Source organism: Sprattus sprattus (assembly GCF_963457725.1).
Source record: "Sprattus sprattus genome assembly, chromosome: 4".
Classification (NCBI taxonomy): Eukaryota; Metazoa; Chordata; class Actinopteri; order Clupeiformes; family Clupeidae; genus Sprattus; species Sprattus sprattus.
Window position 1 is genome coordinate 13,978,067 of NC_137923.1, and position 16,918 is coordinate 13,994,984.

At 45.9% G+C, this 16,918-nt stretch overlaps 1 protein-coding gene across 3 annotated transcripts in view; it reads left to right on the forward strand.

Moving 5' to 3' along the window:
- The window catches only part of fat1a (FAT atypical cadherin 1a), a 75,948-nt gene that overhangs the window by 50,672 nt on the left and 8,358 nt on the right, over positions 1-16,918 (forward strand). For all 3 annotated transcript variants that reach the window (XM_080837680.1, XM_080837681.1, XM_080837682.1), the window contains exons 11-22: positions 512-708; positions 1,288-1,441; positions 3,554-3,787; positions 8,856-9,245; positions 9,392-9,606; positions 10,759-10,896; positions 11,151-11,294; positions 12,046-12,243; positions 13,364-13,948; positions 14,033-14,261; positions 14,499-14,624; positions 15,192-15,358. In XM_080837680.1, coding sequence (XP_080693806.1) covers positions 512-708; positions 1,288-1,441; positions 3,554-3,787; positions 8,856-9,245; positions 9,392-9,606; positions 10,759-10,896; positions 11,151-11,294; positions 12,046-12,243; positions 13,364-13,948; positions 14,033-14,261; positions 14,499-14,624; positions 15,192-15,358 — 2,777 coding nt within the window. The remainder of the gene's footprint in view (positions 1-511; positions 709-1,287; positions 1,442-3,553; positions 3,788-8,855; positions 9,246-9,391; positions 9,607-10,758; positions 10,897-11,150; positions 11,295-12,045; positions 12,244-13,363; positions 13,949-14,032; positions 14,262-14,498; positions 14,625-15,191; positions 15,359-16,918) is intronic.

The window sequence follows — 16,918 nt, forward strand, 5'->3', positions numbered from 1 at the left end:
ACCAATATTGGGAATGAGTTCTCACAATTTGCTGTGATGTAGGCTTGCAGCCATATGCAGAAAGAATCAAACAAAGGGCTGTACACATTATTTTGTTAGGAGCTAGGCATTATTACGACACATTATATTACAAAGAAATCATGCTCAATTACCTCAACATCCCTATTATTTTGCTATTTATTTTTAGCCTAGGTGAAACTGGGTGTTGATAAGGTTTATTCATTTTGTTATTGTAGTCTCAGTTACCATAATGCATAGCATTAGTCTCTTTCTCTGCACTATATGTGGCCTCAACTCCTCTATGATCCTGTCCCCTTAGTTTAAACAATCACATACATACATACAGACACATAATCGCTAACACGCACGCACACACACACACACACACACACACACACACACACACACACACACACACTCACACAACAAGGGGATCATCTTGGGAAAACTCTGCACCTTTTTGCAACTTTCATTAATCTGACTGTCTTTCCTCTGGATGGCATTGCTGCAGGAGGCGATCCCTTGGGACAGTTTGCCATCGAGCATATCCAGAACGAGTGGAAGGTCTCTGTCAGGAAGGCCCTGGACAGGGAGGAGAGAGACAATTACCTGCTGAACATCACCGCCACTGACGGCACCTTTGTGGCCAAGGCTGTAGTAGAGGTCAAGGTGTTGGATGCCAATGACAATAGCCCTGTGTGTGAGAAGGTATGTTGTAACAACCAGTATTCCTATTCAGTGTAAGATAAAATATGGAGTGAACAATGCAACTCAGTAGTATTAGAAATAACATTCCAAATGTTAAGCACTGGAGCCCTTTCTGTTAAATATAGAGCATTTATGCAGGCACAACAGGAAATAACAGAGAAGTAGCTATGGGAAAAGTAACACATTTCTGCTTTCCTGCCACATTGAGTATTCCTTCCTTACCCTGTGAAACTGTGATTATTGTGATGTCTGTACTCCTTTAGTCCAAGTGAAATAAGTATAATTCCTCTCTGTCTTTTGCCTCTCTCCTCCCTCCTCACTTCTACTACCCCATTCCCTTTCTCTGGGTTCCCCCCCCATGACTCCTGCCTCACCTGTTTTATAAACTCACTTCATAAATTGCCCCCACTCCACCTCTCTCCCTGCCATTCATTCAATTTCATCTGCTTTTCACATATTTACTTCTCTCTTCACATATCCCATCTCTCTTTACCTTCTGCATGTTTTTCTCCTTCTCTGTCTCTTGTCACCCTCTGTCCCTTTCGTTTCCTTCCTTTCCCTCCTTTCACTCCCCTGTAGTCGCTCTACACCGAGTCTGTTCCAGAGGACGCTTCTCCAGGCAGGCTCATCCTACAGGTCTCTGCCACAGACGCGGACATCCGCTCCAATGCCCAGCTCTCCTACGAGCTGGTGGGACCTGGGGCACAGCACTTCATCATGGACCCAGACACAGGTACAGCAAAAGTCACCTTAGATATGCAAATGCAGAACTAAAAGGTTTGGATTGCCATTTATAATATGGAAAAAATGCTGTGACTTGAGACAGCAGTTGAGAATTGATAGTTAACTCTCCAGTGTAGAATTAACAGGCTCAATTAAATAGACACTGATGACATTTTAACTGTATTCACTTAGTAGGCATTGTATCCAGTGCAACAATCAAATGAGGTGGATTGCAACTGAATCCCATTGATCCAAAGTGTTCAACACTGCAGTGAAGTCATATTTTATCAGCTCTTGCGGAACTGAGCTTTTGACCTTACATTGGTAGTGAAGTTGAGCTTTAGGATCCCAAACTAGACCCCAGGCCCCTGTGGGGAGGTCAGCCCAGCAGAGGTTATTCTCAGCCTGCACTCCGTCATTGTCACATTATGGAGTCGGGCAGTCGGCCATCTACCCCATGGGGGAGTGGACGTTCTCAGTGGTCTTCAGTCCTTGTGTTGTGTATTCAGAGCACGGGGTTATTCAAGGCTGGAGTCAATGTCACTGTTTGCGTGTCATGTTTTTTAACAGCTTCTTTGTTGATGACCAAGGTACAAAAGCAGCCATGAATGTCTTCATGCATGACTGGCTACAAGCAACGCATTTCTTGTTTGTGAATGGACTACTTTGCCATCTACAACCACACTCACTCACGTATAAACACACACAAATTCATTTTCAGTTACCTTTCAAATACTTTTTTTGGCTCTACTGCTTCTGCCCTGAGAGCACAGCACAATACATACAAGTGTAATCCTTAGTGATTCCGGCAGCCTTGTACCAAACATCAAATCTGATTGAATTCTAATCCCTGCTGAAGCACACATGTGTGCAAGCGTTTGTGCACAAATATATGTATGTGTAGGCACAAGAGTCTGCTACTGTGACTGTAGTGCGCATTGAAGCATTTGATCCAAAGCCCTGTCATAATTTTTTTTTTATTTGCCTCAACGTTTAGGATCCGTAATTTTCACACACTGACAGCTCATATCCCATCCGTCTCTCTCCGATAACTCAGAAATTCCCATAGGGAAAAGTCCCTATCCATATCCCGATTGCTCGGCTCATCGTGTGTTAATAGACAGAGAGACGGAGTGTGGTGGAAAACGGCATCCATTAGTGTAAATGGAACTGTTCTGACAGCAGCAACAAGACAGCCGCCAAGCAGAAGCAATTTAGCTGTAGGCTTTGAAGCGGTGGGTGAGTGGGTGGTACTTTGGGGGAAAAGAAAAGCCAAGACAGTTGGCTCAAATCAGAAGGACCGCAGTTGTGCAAGTTTAATGAATCTGGAGTGTTTTTGGTTTGCTTATGTTTTAATTTATTTATCTTTCTCTTGAGGGAGAAAGAGAAAGTGCTCTATTGTGTGTCAGTGATGCCAAGATAGTGATTTATTTTTCTGGAACATTTTTTTTTTTTTTGGCAGATGCCATTTTCCCTCAAAGCTGTGCCATCTCTCCCAACAAGTGGATGCTCAGTCCTGCTGCGTCTTCTTATACTCAAAATCATCACACACTCTCACACACAGACACATACACACACACACACACACACACACACACACACACACACACACACACACACACACATGTGGACTCAACAAACGTACACACAGTACACACAGTCACTCACGCATACTCAGTCCCACCCACACACAAACGTCTGCTGAATAATTTACTTACTTTGCCTCTGAAGAGCATTAGCTAGCTTTTTGGAAGGCTGTCTCAGTCTTTGATGGTAGAAGGCTTGAAACTGTTTTGCGGTCAGCTCCCTTCGACAGCCCTGCTGTTTTTTGTCAGAGAATGTTGTCAGTTCTCTACTTAAAGCTGTACAGAAAGGCTATATATTTTACACTTTTCAATAAACATGTTTCCTGAATGGAAGGAGAATTATTTGCTTGCCTTTTTTACATTTCTTTTCTTCACCGATTTCACCAAGGTGATCTGTGGGTGGAACACAGCATAAGCTACATTTCAAAGAGAACACAAAATGAAGCCGCATTCATATTCATGTACTGCTTAATAAAAGGAGAGGGATGTAGCTGTAATCATCTGCATGTCATTAATGTATTTCTCCTCCCGTGCAGGTGAGCTGAAGACGTCACAGCCCCTGGACCGCGAGGAAGAGACAGTGCACAAGATGACAGTGCGGGCACTGGATGGTGGGGGGAGGTACTGCGAGGCTGATGTGGAGATAACAGTTGAAGATGTGAACGACAACGCTCCACAATTCTCATCCGACCTCTACACCATCACTGTCTTTGAGAACACGGAGATACACACCATTGTTGCACGTCTTCAGGCCACTGATGCTGACACAGGTATGCACTCTATATTCTCACACACACACATGCAAACATTCACACATGCTTACACACTTATATGGACACACTAACACATTGAAATTATGGGTGAAGTTAAAAAAATTGATTCCGTTGCTAATTAGGATTCTTCATGCAAGCGATTCACTAAAAGCTTACTAAAGCATTAATGTCTAGGGATGTACAGATACGCTTTAGCCCCTAGTTGACCTTATCCACTCTAACTCAAGTATTCCAAAAAAATACGTTGTCTCATCTAATCTGTGTTCAGAAGAATGACAATACAAATTTAATCGTTAACTCAATATTGTTGTAATATCAAATCATGAAGTCTCTGGCAATTTAAACTCCTTGTATGCTTGCAAGTAATTTCTTGAAAGAATCGTGCAGCCAGGCAGTTTTTGAAATCCCTTACTTTAACTTCAGAACCCGGATAAATCCTGTCATTCACATTCCCTAGTGAGAGAAGTATAATCAGCTGACTTAAGCCACTGATCATATGAAATCCCCAAAAAGGTGGGGTACCGCAGATCCTACTATGGCTTAGGTGTATGCTCTTATGTGTTTAACATTCACCCACTCACCTTCAGCAGAGACAACCAAGCCTTTAAGGACCTTCACATCACCTGTGTTTTAGTTCATCTCAGCTGAACACACTTACTCACTCTCTCATTCTCTCTCTCTCTCATCCACTCTCTCTCACACTCACACACACACAGTGTATCCTTAATAAGTGTTGTAACAAGTTCAGCATTGTAAAGCCAGCTACACGGGAGGAAGACAAATATGATTGCTTGAGTTTTAGTGCATTTTTCTGCAGCCCAGTGACGACAGAGCCATTAGAGTCATGCAGCACCTGTTGCTGAGCCCAGCTTCTGCTTGCACATATTTTTTGCCTCCTCATTGGATCTCTGATTCCCCTGAGTGAAGTGATTATTAGTCTGATAATCAGGGCAGACGGATGCAGCTCCTTTAAGCTGCAGCCTGGGAGACTGCTGACTGTGCAGGACTGGCTGGGCCCTCAAACAAGCACACTCACACTAGTCCTACACACACTCACAGTAGTCACACACACACTCACACAGACACACAGACACACACACACACACAGACACACACACACACACACACACACACACACACACACACACACACACACACTCACAGGACCCACCTCCTCTCCTAACTCCATCAAATACCACCTCAATTTATTTGCTGATCACAATCCACAAAAAGCAGTAAAGGCCCGGGAGCTCAGGTGAGATCAAATACCCCTCCCCCGTACCCAGCCCCCTTAATACCCCTCCCCGGTACCCAGCCCCCGTAGTCAGCCCCCTTAGCACATTAACAGCTCCATTTCCTCGATGCAGTTCCCTTCCCCTCTAAGGCACCCAGTCAAAAGGGGCCAATGCTGTTTTGTGTGGACTGGAGGATGTCATCTTTCTCACTGACCCAAACCGAGAGAGAGTTAGAAAGAAAGAGAGTGAGAGAAAGTAGTAGTTAAGTTACTTTGAATCTGTATTGTTTGTCATCATTTCAAAGTGGTGGGCTAATGGAGTACACACCTCAGGGTGGTCAGGTTTGAAGAGTCAGCCTCCCCCTCCTTCCCTCTAAACACACACACACAAACACACACACACACGTACACACTCCTGAGTGTTTGCTGGCCTGTGCAGCTGGACCTCACGGAAACATCTCTAGATCATCGCAAGGTTTTTGGCCTCTTTTATGTGCCACACGCTTCAAGCAATAGCTTTTATCTTGCTGCAGGAGAAGAGGCGGGTTTTTAACAGATGCAATGAGTTTGGGGAAGTAGGTCAGTCAAGCAGGCTGAGGCTGACAGCGCTTCAAAAGCTCTTGGTTCGCCGGCACTGCCATGGAGGTGCATGCCGCTTGTACCTGAACTATCAAGGACAAGGAGATCCAAACAAGGTCAGGCTCTAGCAGCTGTTCCTGAGAGTCCCTTTTGACTCAGAGAAGACAGTGTGTGTGTGTGCTTCCCACCCGTTATCACTGTGACCTATACGAAGTACGGAGAAGACAGAGGAGATATGATGTGGCTGTTTTTTTGTTATCGTCAGAGGAATTTGAAGAATCCAGAGAGTCTGCGTGTGTCTCTGTAGTCGTTCTTTGTTAATGTGAAGCTGTTGGCGTCACTGTGTCCTTGTCTGGGTTTGTGTGTGTGTGTGTGTGTGTGTGAATGGTCAGTAGTAGCAGGTGGCTTTTGACATAGTTGGTGTCCTTGTGTCTTTGTGTGTGTGTGCTTGTGTACCCACCTAATCATTGTCTGTGTTCTTTTTGTGATGTCTGCTGGAGTCCATTGTTCCAGCCATGTCAAGTGCAGCACATTATCTATTTGCCCGTGTTCCAGACAGCCAGGGCTTATGAGGGGCAGTGCCCATGACAGTGCACAGCACAGGCAGGGGACAGTGGGCCGGACAGAGCCAGTGCCCTTGGTCTCCAGTAAGGAGAACCTGTTTGGGGAACATGCCATTCCTGCCCTCTCTTTCTCACAGCCTGAGCCACTGCCATCTCTCAGACAGTTTCTTTTAAAATTATGCTACTGACATTTCTCACACACTCTTTACGTCCGGCAGGAAAGGGAAGGCCTCTTCAGAGTCGTAACAAATATATGTATTTATATATACAGCGGGTGAAATAAGTATTGAACACGTCACCATTTTTCTCAGTAAATATATTTCCAAAGGTGGTATTGACATGAAATTTCCACCAGATGTTTGTAACAACCCAGGTAATCCAAACATACAAAGAAACCAAAACAAATTAGTTCAGAAATTAAGTTATGTCTAATAATATGAAATGACACAGGAAAAAAGTATTGAACACGCTTACTGATATTTATTGAATACTTTGTACAAAAGCCTTTGACAGCTTCAAGACGCTTCCTGTATGGAGAAACTACTTGTATGCATTGCTCAGATGTGAGTTTGACCCATTCTTCAACACAAAAAGGCTTCAATTCTTGAAAGTTCCCTGGGCCTCTTCTATGAACTCTGATCTTCAGTTCTTTCCATAGATTTTCAATTGGATTCAAGTCAGGTGATTGGTTTGGCCATTCTAGCAGCTTTATTTTCTTTCTCTGAAACCAATTGAGAGTTTCCTTGGCTGTTCATTGTCTTGCTGAAATGTCCACCCTCGTTACCTCTTCATCATCCTGGTAGATGGCAGCAGATTTTAATTAAGAATGTCTTGATACATTTTTTCCATTCATCCTTGCTTCAATTGTGTGACATTTGCCAGTACCATATGCTGAAAAGCAGTCCCACACCATGATGTTCCCACCTTCAAACTTCACTGTTGGGATGATGTGCAGTGCCATGTCTCCTACAAACATGGTGTGCATTATGTCATCCAAAGAGTTCCATTTTGCTCTCATCTGACCAGACCATATTCTCCCAGTATTTCACAGGCTTGTCCAAATTTCGTGCTGCGAACTTTAAACGAGCTTCAACATGCTTTTTCTTCAGCAATGGAGTCTTATGTGGAGAGCGTGCATACAGGCCATGGGGGTTGAGTGCATTACTTATTGTTTTCTTTTAAACAACTGTACCTGCAAATTCCAGGTCTTACTGAAGCTCTCCACGAGTGGTCCTTGGCTCTTTGACAACTCTTCTGATAATTCTTTTCACTCCTCTGTCAGAAATCTTGCGAGGAACACCTGGTCGTGGCCAGTTTATGGTGAAATGATGATCTTTCCACTTCCAGATTATGGCCCGAAACAGTGCTCACTGGAATATTCAGAAGTTTAGAAATGCATCTGTAACCAATGCCATGAGTATGTCTTGCAACAATAAGGTTGCAAAGGTCTTGAGAGAGCTCTTTGCTTTTACCAATCATGAGTTACTTCTTATGTGACACCTTGGTAATGAGACAGCTTTTTATAGGCCATCAGTTGGGATATTAATTTGCACTGACTAGGGGCCAGATTGCCTTCTAATTACTGAAAGATTCCAGCAGTTTTTTTGGCTTTCCATGCCTTTTTGCACCTCCCTTTCTTCATGTGTTCAATACTTTTTTCCTGTGTTATTTCACATTAATACACATTACTTAATTTCTGAATGTATTTGTTTTTTTTCTTTGTATGTATGAATTACTTGGGTTGTTACCAACATGTGGTGACAATTTCATGACAATAGCACCTTTGGAAATATATTAACTGAGAAAAATGGCGACGTGTTCAATACTTATTTCACCCGCTGTATATATATTCTCTAAAGAAATAGTTTGAAGTGTTTAATTCTCTTGCTCTCAATCTCTCTCCCCCTTGCTCTGTGTGCATGGCAAGCACAGAATTATGAGTGTTTACTGATGAGAGGGAAGATTGCTAAATGGCTTGGCACAATCCACTCAGCCATCATTAAGCAATTTCACAGAGGCAATTTTGTCTGATAAACACACTGCTGTGTGTGTGTGTGTGTGTGTGTGTGTGTGTGTGTGTGGTGTGTGTGTGTGTGTGTGTGTGGTGTGTGTGTGTGTGTGTGTGGTGTGTGTGTATGTGTGTACAGTCACTCTAAAGGCTGTGTGGTTATGGGTGGGAGGGTTAGTTGGAGAGTGAGAGTGGTAATGAGTGGAGAAGAGCGAATAAATAAATGATCAATGCAAATATAATGGGAGGCAGGTGCAGAAGAGCAGTCTGTGCGTATGACGGCCATGGGCCATGCATCTCTCTCTTTCAATCTCTCGCTCTCTCTCGTTCTCCCTCTCCCTCTCCGGCCGTTTCATTCCTCGCCAGATTAACATGTCCCAATTTTCCCATTATATATACTTTTTTTTAAATAAAATCTCCACACTTATTTTACACTTCTAGATGGGCATGGACTTTTTTGCCTTTCCTGCCTTTCTATATATAAAACTTTATAATGGCTCAAATGTCTAGTCTGTGTCTGTTTATGAATTCATCTATTGTTTCATATACCAGGTTCTTTGCTCTCTGTCTCAGACTGAAATAGTGCATCTTGCTGGCTTTCTTGTTTATTTATGGATGGACTGTGTGATTGATGTTTTCCTCCGTTGCTGCTCTTTCATCTTTCCTTCTTCCTTCCTCCAGGCTCCAACGCTCAGATAGTGTTCTCCCTGGCCGAGTCGGCTGATGGCGCCTTCTCCGTGGACGAGCAGAGCGGCCTGCTGCGCCTGGAGCAGCCGCTGGACCGCGAGCTGCGCTCCCTCTACACGCTGCGGGCGCGCGCCACCGACCTGGGTTCACCGCGACGCCTCTCCTCGCTATGTGACATCAGTGTGTCTGTGCTCGACATCAATGACGACCCTCCCGTCTTCGAGCGCCGCGAGTACGCCGCCACGCTAGCCGAGGACGTGGCTGTGGGCGGCCAGGTGCTGCGAGTACATGCCACCAGCCGCGAGAGGGAGGGAACCAGTGAGATCACCTATGCCATCGTCAGCGGCAACGAGCGTGGGGCCTTCCGTGTGGAGCCCTCGACAGGTATGCGTCTTTGAGGCCCACTTACTTAGTAAGCAAGAATAATGTTATTTCCCACGCGGTGTAAAGCTAGAAGCTGTGAACGTGTCCCCCTTATTTTTGCTCTCTGTCTCTCCTGGCTCTGTCCCCACTCCCCTCTGCCTTTTTAGGTGACATATTTGTGATTGAGAGTCTGGACTATGAGACCTGCCATGAGTTTTACCTGACAGTGGAGGCTACGGATGGAGGCGCCCCACCACTGAGCGACATGGCAACTGTCAACATCAACCTGACAGATGTCAATGACAACAGTCCCCTCTTCAGCCAGGGTGTCTACTCTGCTGTGGTCAGCGAGGACTCAGATCTTGGAAAGGCTGTTGTGACGGTGAGGGATTCTCCCTTTCTCTCTCTCTCTTCCTCTCTCTCTCTCTCTCTCTCTCTCTCTCTCTCTCTCTCCACCTGCTTGTTCTTTCTCTCTCCCACTTTGGCTCTTGTGATCTCTCTGCGTCTGACCTCCCACTCTCCTTCTTGATCTTTCTCTATCACTCACACTCTTTTTGCACCCTCTGCATCTCTCCAACTCTCTCTCTCTTTCTCTCTTCCTCCTTTCACACAAGACTCTCCTATCCCCATTCCCTCCAGCCACCTGTCAAACTGGCTAGTTTACGGGTGTGAAGATCAGTTCTCTTTTTTTTCCACAGTCTTTGCTCTTTCTGCCACAGCTTGACTCTCCTTTAGGCTTTTTAGTGTATTTTCTGCTGTTACATTGTACCCTTCATTTCTTAATCTCTTCTAAATGTTCAGCTTTTTTCTCTCAGAAAGATTCAAGCCGTTTAGAAGTAACAACAGTAACAATAATAATAATAATGATAGGATGAGGATCTAGCTCACAGTGTTATGCCAATTTTGATGTGCAGTAACCATAGTGCAGATAATGTGTCTCTCCTCTCTAACCTCTCTGTGCTCTGTGTGTACCCTCAGCCCCAGCACAGCAGGCACACCCCCAGCCCTGTTAATTAGGAACAAGTGTGGCTCATTATAGCTAGCTACCAGAGGCCATCACGACCCAGCTCTCTCCTGCTCTCTCTCTCTCTCCTGCTCTCTCTCTGTCCTTTCCTCTCCTCTATCCATTTCCCTGTCCTCCAGCTCATCGCTCTGGCTTCCTTCCTCCCCCTCTCTCTCTCTGTCTCTCTCTCTCTCTCTCTCTCTGTCTGCCTCTCACTGCTTCTGCTGTTCTTCACATGTCAGATCTCAGTGAATATAAATGGCCTGCGTTGGGATGAGAGTGTGGGTGTAATTCTTGGAAGCGTCACACTCCTGTGCACTCTGATTTCCCTCAGGAGCCGTCATGCCCATGCTCAAGCTTCTCTGCCTCCACACTCCCCCCGTAACACCTGTGTCCTTGGCTAATCTATTATAAACAGGTGTGTGTGTTGCTACTGGGTCGTCAAACATCTCTCTCTCTCTCTCCCCCCTCCCTCTGTGCCCCTCTCTCTCCTTCTGTCTTTCTTTCTGTCTCTGTTTTCCTGTCTCTCAGGTCATGGCTGATGATGCCGACGGACCCTCCTTCAACCAGGTGCGCTACTCCATCATCGACGGTAACCAGGGCAACCCCTTCACCATCGACGGGGTGCGAGGAGAGGTGAAGGTGGCACGGCCGCTGGACAGAGAGAAGGTGAGGCCGCTGGCAGCTGCAGGGGCGTGTTCATCACGCCTCTAATGGCCACATTCGCTCCCCGGTCGGCCCCCAGATGAGGCAGGCAGGCAGGCCACCAACCAAAGCCTCGGTGTCTGGGCTTTATTTTGTGTTTTTTGTAATGTTGATTGCAAAAACACCTCTAATAATTTTTTAATCCTGATCTCTTTGTATTTATTTGTGTGTGTGTGTGTGTGTGTGTGTGTGTGTGTGTGTGTGCTTGTCCGACACAGACCTCTGGCTACACTCTAACGGTTCTGGCGTCAGACAGTGGAACCCCACCCAGATCAAGCAGTGCCACAGTCAACGTGGACGTGTCGGATGTCAACGACAACCCACCTCTCTTCTCTCAAGGCAACTACACGCTCATCATCCAGGTGAGCCAGAGAAAGAGCTTCGGAGCGCAAAGGAATAAAACAGCTCCTAAAACAGAAATGGAATGAATGAAGGTGAGAGAGAAAGGACACTTAAGAATGGAAAGACAGAAGAGGAGACAGATAGTTTAGATAGAAGGTGGAAACAACGGCAAGTGAAATACGATAGAGCGAGGAGAAAAAAACAAGCTGAGAATGGGAGACGAGCTGCAGGTAGGACATGAATCACCATCTCATTCCCTGTTGGAGGCTCGGGCGGTGAAAAGCAAGCAGAATTGAATTTCACGGCAATTCCTGCAGACGGCCCCTACGCCCACTGGGTTTTCGTTCAGTGAAACAATACCAACAGGAAAATGATGGGCTCAGTCTCCGACTCTGTCCGTCTGCAGATTCTATATGCACATCAGTCTGAAGCTGTCCCAGGAATGTTAAGTGTGTAACTACATCCCCTAGAAATACCTTCTTTGATCTTTGAGGGATGCTTTGGCAACTTGGCATATTTCCCCAGCAGCATAAAGGACAGTGATGTACAGTATGTGTTTCCATAGAATGGAATCCCAAGTCTTGTCACTGAAATATGCTCTTAATCCGCTTAGTTTGAGGAACTGTGTCTACTGTGAAGAGGAAGTCAAATGTTATTTCAGTATATATGCTCAAGGTATAGACTACTGTGTGCCTTCCGTGTAGAAACGCCCATCAAACCATTATTCTATTGAGAAATGTTCTGATGGACCTGGTTCTGGTTGTTCTGCAGGAGAACCGACCAGTGGGCACTAGCGTTCTGCAGGTCACCGTGACGGACCGTGACGCCACGCACAATGGCCCACCCTTCACCTTCTCCATCGTTAGTGGCAACGAGGACAGCGCCTTCCAGATCAACCCCCAGGGGGAGCTAGTGGCCGCCATTCCGCTGAGCCGCCAGGCCAAAGACCAATACCTGCTGCAGATACAGGTGAGCCTGCATTACCAGCCACAGAGAGAAAGAAACTGACTGATCCACTGGGTTCAAAAGCCAAAGCTTCCTCTTTATTTTATCTCTTCTCTTGCTGTTTTCCTTTCTCCTCTTGCTCTTTGACTGCATCCTGTGGGCGTTTTTGCCTCCCAGGAATCTGCAGCAGCGCCCTGGCTGTAAAAAATGCAGAGAAAAAGAAAAGAGAGAATGTTTGAAAAAAATATATATTTTTATGTCTGGGCGGCGGGTGATTTTGGATGATTTTGTGCTGTTTGGTATTCCAATCGAGGAGCCCAGCCGCCCTCTCCTGCAGAGTGCAGATGCGGGTCAAACATGAAAGTGCTGCTTTTTACCTCTCTCTTCCTCCATTCGTCTCTCTCTTTCTCTCTCTCTCATTCAGCCCCCCCCCCCCCCCCCCCATCACTCTCCTCTGTCTTATGTCCGTCCATTTTTTGTGCTAATGACCTGCAGCTGAACTAGCCTACTATGGTGAGAGAAGAAAAAGAAAGAGAGAGAGAGAGAAAAACAGAGTGAGAGAACAGAGTTTAGGTGGGTGGAAAGAGTCAGCAGTCAGCACTCTGAGCCAATCTCTTGCAGAAATCACCACCGACTTTATCCTGTGGGTGCGTTTCAGCTCACTTCTTTATTTATTTTTAAAGATCGGGCCCAGACTGCCACACTTCAGTCAGCCACGTTTTCCTATGTGCGTAGCACATGGATCAGGTCGATCTGCTGCAGTGCACAGGAGATAAAAAATCGCGTTTACAAAAATATTTACATACTCACAGTGATCTTCTAGTGTTCATGTGAGCTAGAGAAAGGGGCTCTCCCAAGGGAAGCGCTGGCTCATTCGCTTCCATTACACTAGAGTGGGAGAGAACAAAAGACCACAAGCTCCCTCTATTGGCTATGTGAAGTAACTGCACCAAGCAATGCCTCCTGTCCCTACAGGATCTCTCCTAATCTGTAACTTTGATCTTCTGTTTTTTGTAGTCACTTACAAGTAACACCTGTACATTCCTAATAAATTATTGCCTACCTAAACATTTTCATTGTAGCAGAAATTTTGTCACTAAATTTGCCATTTGACTCTTTCTCACCACCCATCTTTCTACCTCAGGTGTCAGACAGTGGTCGTCCCCAGCTTCACTCCTCTGCGCTGGTTGGTGTGCGGGTGATCGAACAGAGCGTGCACCATCCGGCCATCCAGCCCCTGGAAGTGTTTGTGACCATAGCTGGCGAGGGGTACGCCGGTGGGGTGCTGGGCAAAGTCCACGCCACCGACCAGGACGTTTATGATACACTCACCTACAGCCTGGTCCACTCCCCTGTCTCGGCCCTCTTCGCCATCTCTCCGACTGACGGCAAACTAGTGGCGGTTGGGGCACTGGACGTTGGGCTGTACGAACTTAACGTCACCGTGACTGATGGCCACTTCAGCACAACGGCTATGGTTAAAGTTCATGTGCGCCCCGCCGAGCGCCGTGCTCTGGAAAATGCCATTGGCGTGCGCTTCGCCGCCATTGCGCCTGAGGAGTTCATCGCTGACTACTGGCGCAACTTCTTGCGGGCGCTGCGGAACATGGCAGGGGTGCGGCGTGGTGAGGTGCAGCTGGTGAGCCTGCAGCCAGCAGCCGATGCCTCTGGGGACCTGGAGGTCCTTCTGGCCCTGGAACGTTCCGGAAGCCCATATCAGCCTCAGGAGGTATGTGAAACGATTAATGGCACAGTCCATTAAAAGGCGGATGGATCCATACGAGGTAAATGAATGACGATTTCTTCTCAACAGGTGGTGTTCCGTAAGCTCAACGCCTCGGCTGCTGTCATGGAAGAGATGACTGGCGTGCGTATTGTGCGTGTCATCAAGAAGCTCTGTGCCGGACTGCCTTCTGATTGCCCACAGAGATTCTGTCAGGAGACGGTCACCTTGGAGTCTGCCGCCATGGCGACATACAGCACTGCGCGGCTGAGCTTTGTCACACCACGACACCAGCGCCAGGCCACCTGCCTGTGCGAAGGTATGAACGCAGCCACCACACACACAAACACACAAACACACACTCCTGCGCCCTTCTCACACTCTCACATATCCAGTGTATTCCATGTATGCCTATAACCTTTGAGGTGCAGGAAGACTATTTCCCCTCGTCTTCATTTGCAAACACGCCCCTACAGATGTAGTTTTACTCTCTGCTGCCTTTTGACTCTGTGTTAAGATGCCATGCTGAACCCTGTGGGTCCTCTCTCACCTCCAGGAGGCAAATGCCCCATGTTGAACAAGCAGTGTGAAGAGGGTTCCTGCCTCGATGGAGCAGAGTGCATGTCAGTTGAGAAGGACGGCAAGTTCAGCTGTGAGTGTGCAGATGGCAGGCAATGCTCAGGTAACACAAGAGCCTATTCCTCTCTCTCTTCCCCCTCCCCATCCCGCCTCTCATTCTCCTCTCTACCCCATCCTCATCCCCTTTTCACTTCTTTGAATAACAACTGTGACGATGTAAACTAGGCTAGAGTGAGTTTTTTTTTTTCTTCTCTCCTCTCTTCATCTTGGCGCAATCGTACAGGATGTTTTGCTTTGCTTTATTTTTCTGTTCATTTTTTAAGCTTCAAATGTCTTTCTTCCCTCCTCTTATCTCTCCTCTCTCTATCTCACTCCCAACACCCACGCACACATACACATTCACTTTCTTGCATCCTGTCTCTCTTCCCGCCTGCTCACTCTCGTTCTTGTTCTGTCTGCCATGCTCCCCTGACCTCTGTGCTGGCGCAAGTCCAAGCAGGTTATTTTCTCTGGGATGGTTTAATCTCAGACAAAGAGTCATGCTCTCACAATATTTTGGCAACATTACAGTATTTTATTTCCTCTCCTAAATGAGTTGTCTAATTTTTCCTCCCCCCTTTCTTTCTGTCTCTCTCTCAATCTCACTCTTTCTCTGTCTACATTACTCTAGTTTCCCCAGCTGGCCCATCCCTGACGTTCAGTGGGAATGGCTATGCCCGCTACAGGCTGATGGAGAACGAGAACAAGGAAGAGATGAAGCTGTCCCTGAGGCTCAGGACTTTCTCGAGTCATGCCACAGTCATGTATGCCAAAGGCACGGACTACAGCATCCTGGAGGTCAGCTTACATCTGTTCACACAAATACATACACACACACAAATACACACACACATACATATACACACAAACACAAACACAGAAGTGGAAGGATGCCTGGCAATTTTAAGTTTGTTGAGACTAAGTCATGGAGGGTATTCCTAGAAGCTGTTCACAGCAGGAGGAATCATCACCCTTACATGAACCTGTGCTACTACCATCGCAGTTGTGAAGGTGGTGACAGCTCATGCAACGCACTGAGAGGTCTTGAGGGTCTAAAATCTCCAGTCTTGATGACCGCTGAATATGTCTGTGTTTATTTATACCATAAAGTATCCGGGACTCCCTGTATTCTTACCCATAATTCAGTTCTTTCTACTCCAGAGACTTTTCTCTTGAAGGGCACTGGGAAGCTCCCACTCAGCTAAAATGACTAGCGAGAGAGTAGTTGAGAGTAGTTGAGGGGAAGGAAAAAAAAGAAATAGGAAATTTAGGGTGAGTTATTTTAAGCTGGGAGGGAAATGGAAAAGGCTTTCTCACACATTCCTCACAGTAGGGGCGAACTGAGAGAAAAAAGAGAGAGAGGGGGTGAGAGCAGGAGAATTACAGAGGAGTGGGTAGACAGAGGGAGGGAGAGAGAGACAGAAAGAGGGAGGGGGATGAAGGGAGAGGGAGAGAGATCACTCTGTCTGGTACATTACATTAGATTATCCTCTGTTAATCTCCCCGTCTCCACTCGTTCCCAGCGGTCTGGTGTTTGCTTGTCATGGGAACACACACTGGCAGAAATAACAGAGCCAGTAAGCAGACTGATACAGAGCTGGTCCTTTGGTCTCTAGTGTTTTAGTGGCTAGCAGCTGATTTTGGATTCCTGTGTGAGATCAGAGATGATGATTATTGCTGCGTGTGTGTCTGTCATTGTTTTTGTGTGTGAGATCTCCATTGTAAAGGCAGCATAAAGGAGTCACTTATGGATCACTTTACATTCAATAAGTTGAGTTGTGCATGGTTATTGGTGATGGTATGGATTGTGGATATTGGGAGAGGATCAGTGTTTTTACACTGTTCATTGTTTACTACTGAAATGTACTTAAGTGTTGCAGAAAGGAAGTGCATTATTATGTGTCTTGTTAAATTTAAAGTTAAGTCAATTCACAGCATTTTAAGCGCTCTCCCTGAGCTTTACTTTAACTGTTATAAGGAGGTGGTTGTGAACTAAAAAGCAGTTAACAAGGTCAATTGGCAGTCAACTATATAATAAGTGTGTTTTAGCGCTCACTACACAGTGACTAAACATAAATCATTCTGTGAATAGGAATCAGACTAGCTTCATTTAACCTGATAAAGAGCAGAAAAAAGTCAGTGCACACTTCCCTCCTTGTTACTTGAAATATAGATCTCCCCAAATGTTTTCTCTGATGCATGTTAATGTAAATAACATGGTGCACTACTGGTTATGAGAATTAAAAACATGAAACCTATTAAATGACTATAACACAAGCTTATTTTGTTTAATGCTGTATGATAGGACAAAAAATAAATATTGGTTATAATTTTACAACACTATAATGTTACAGGATT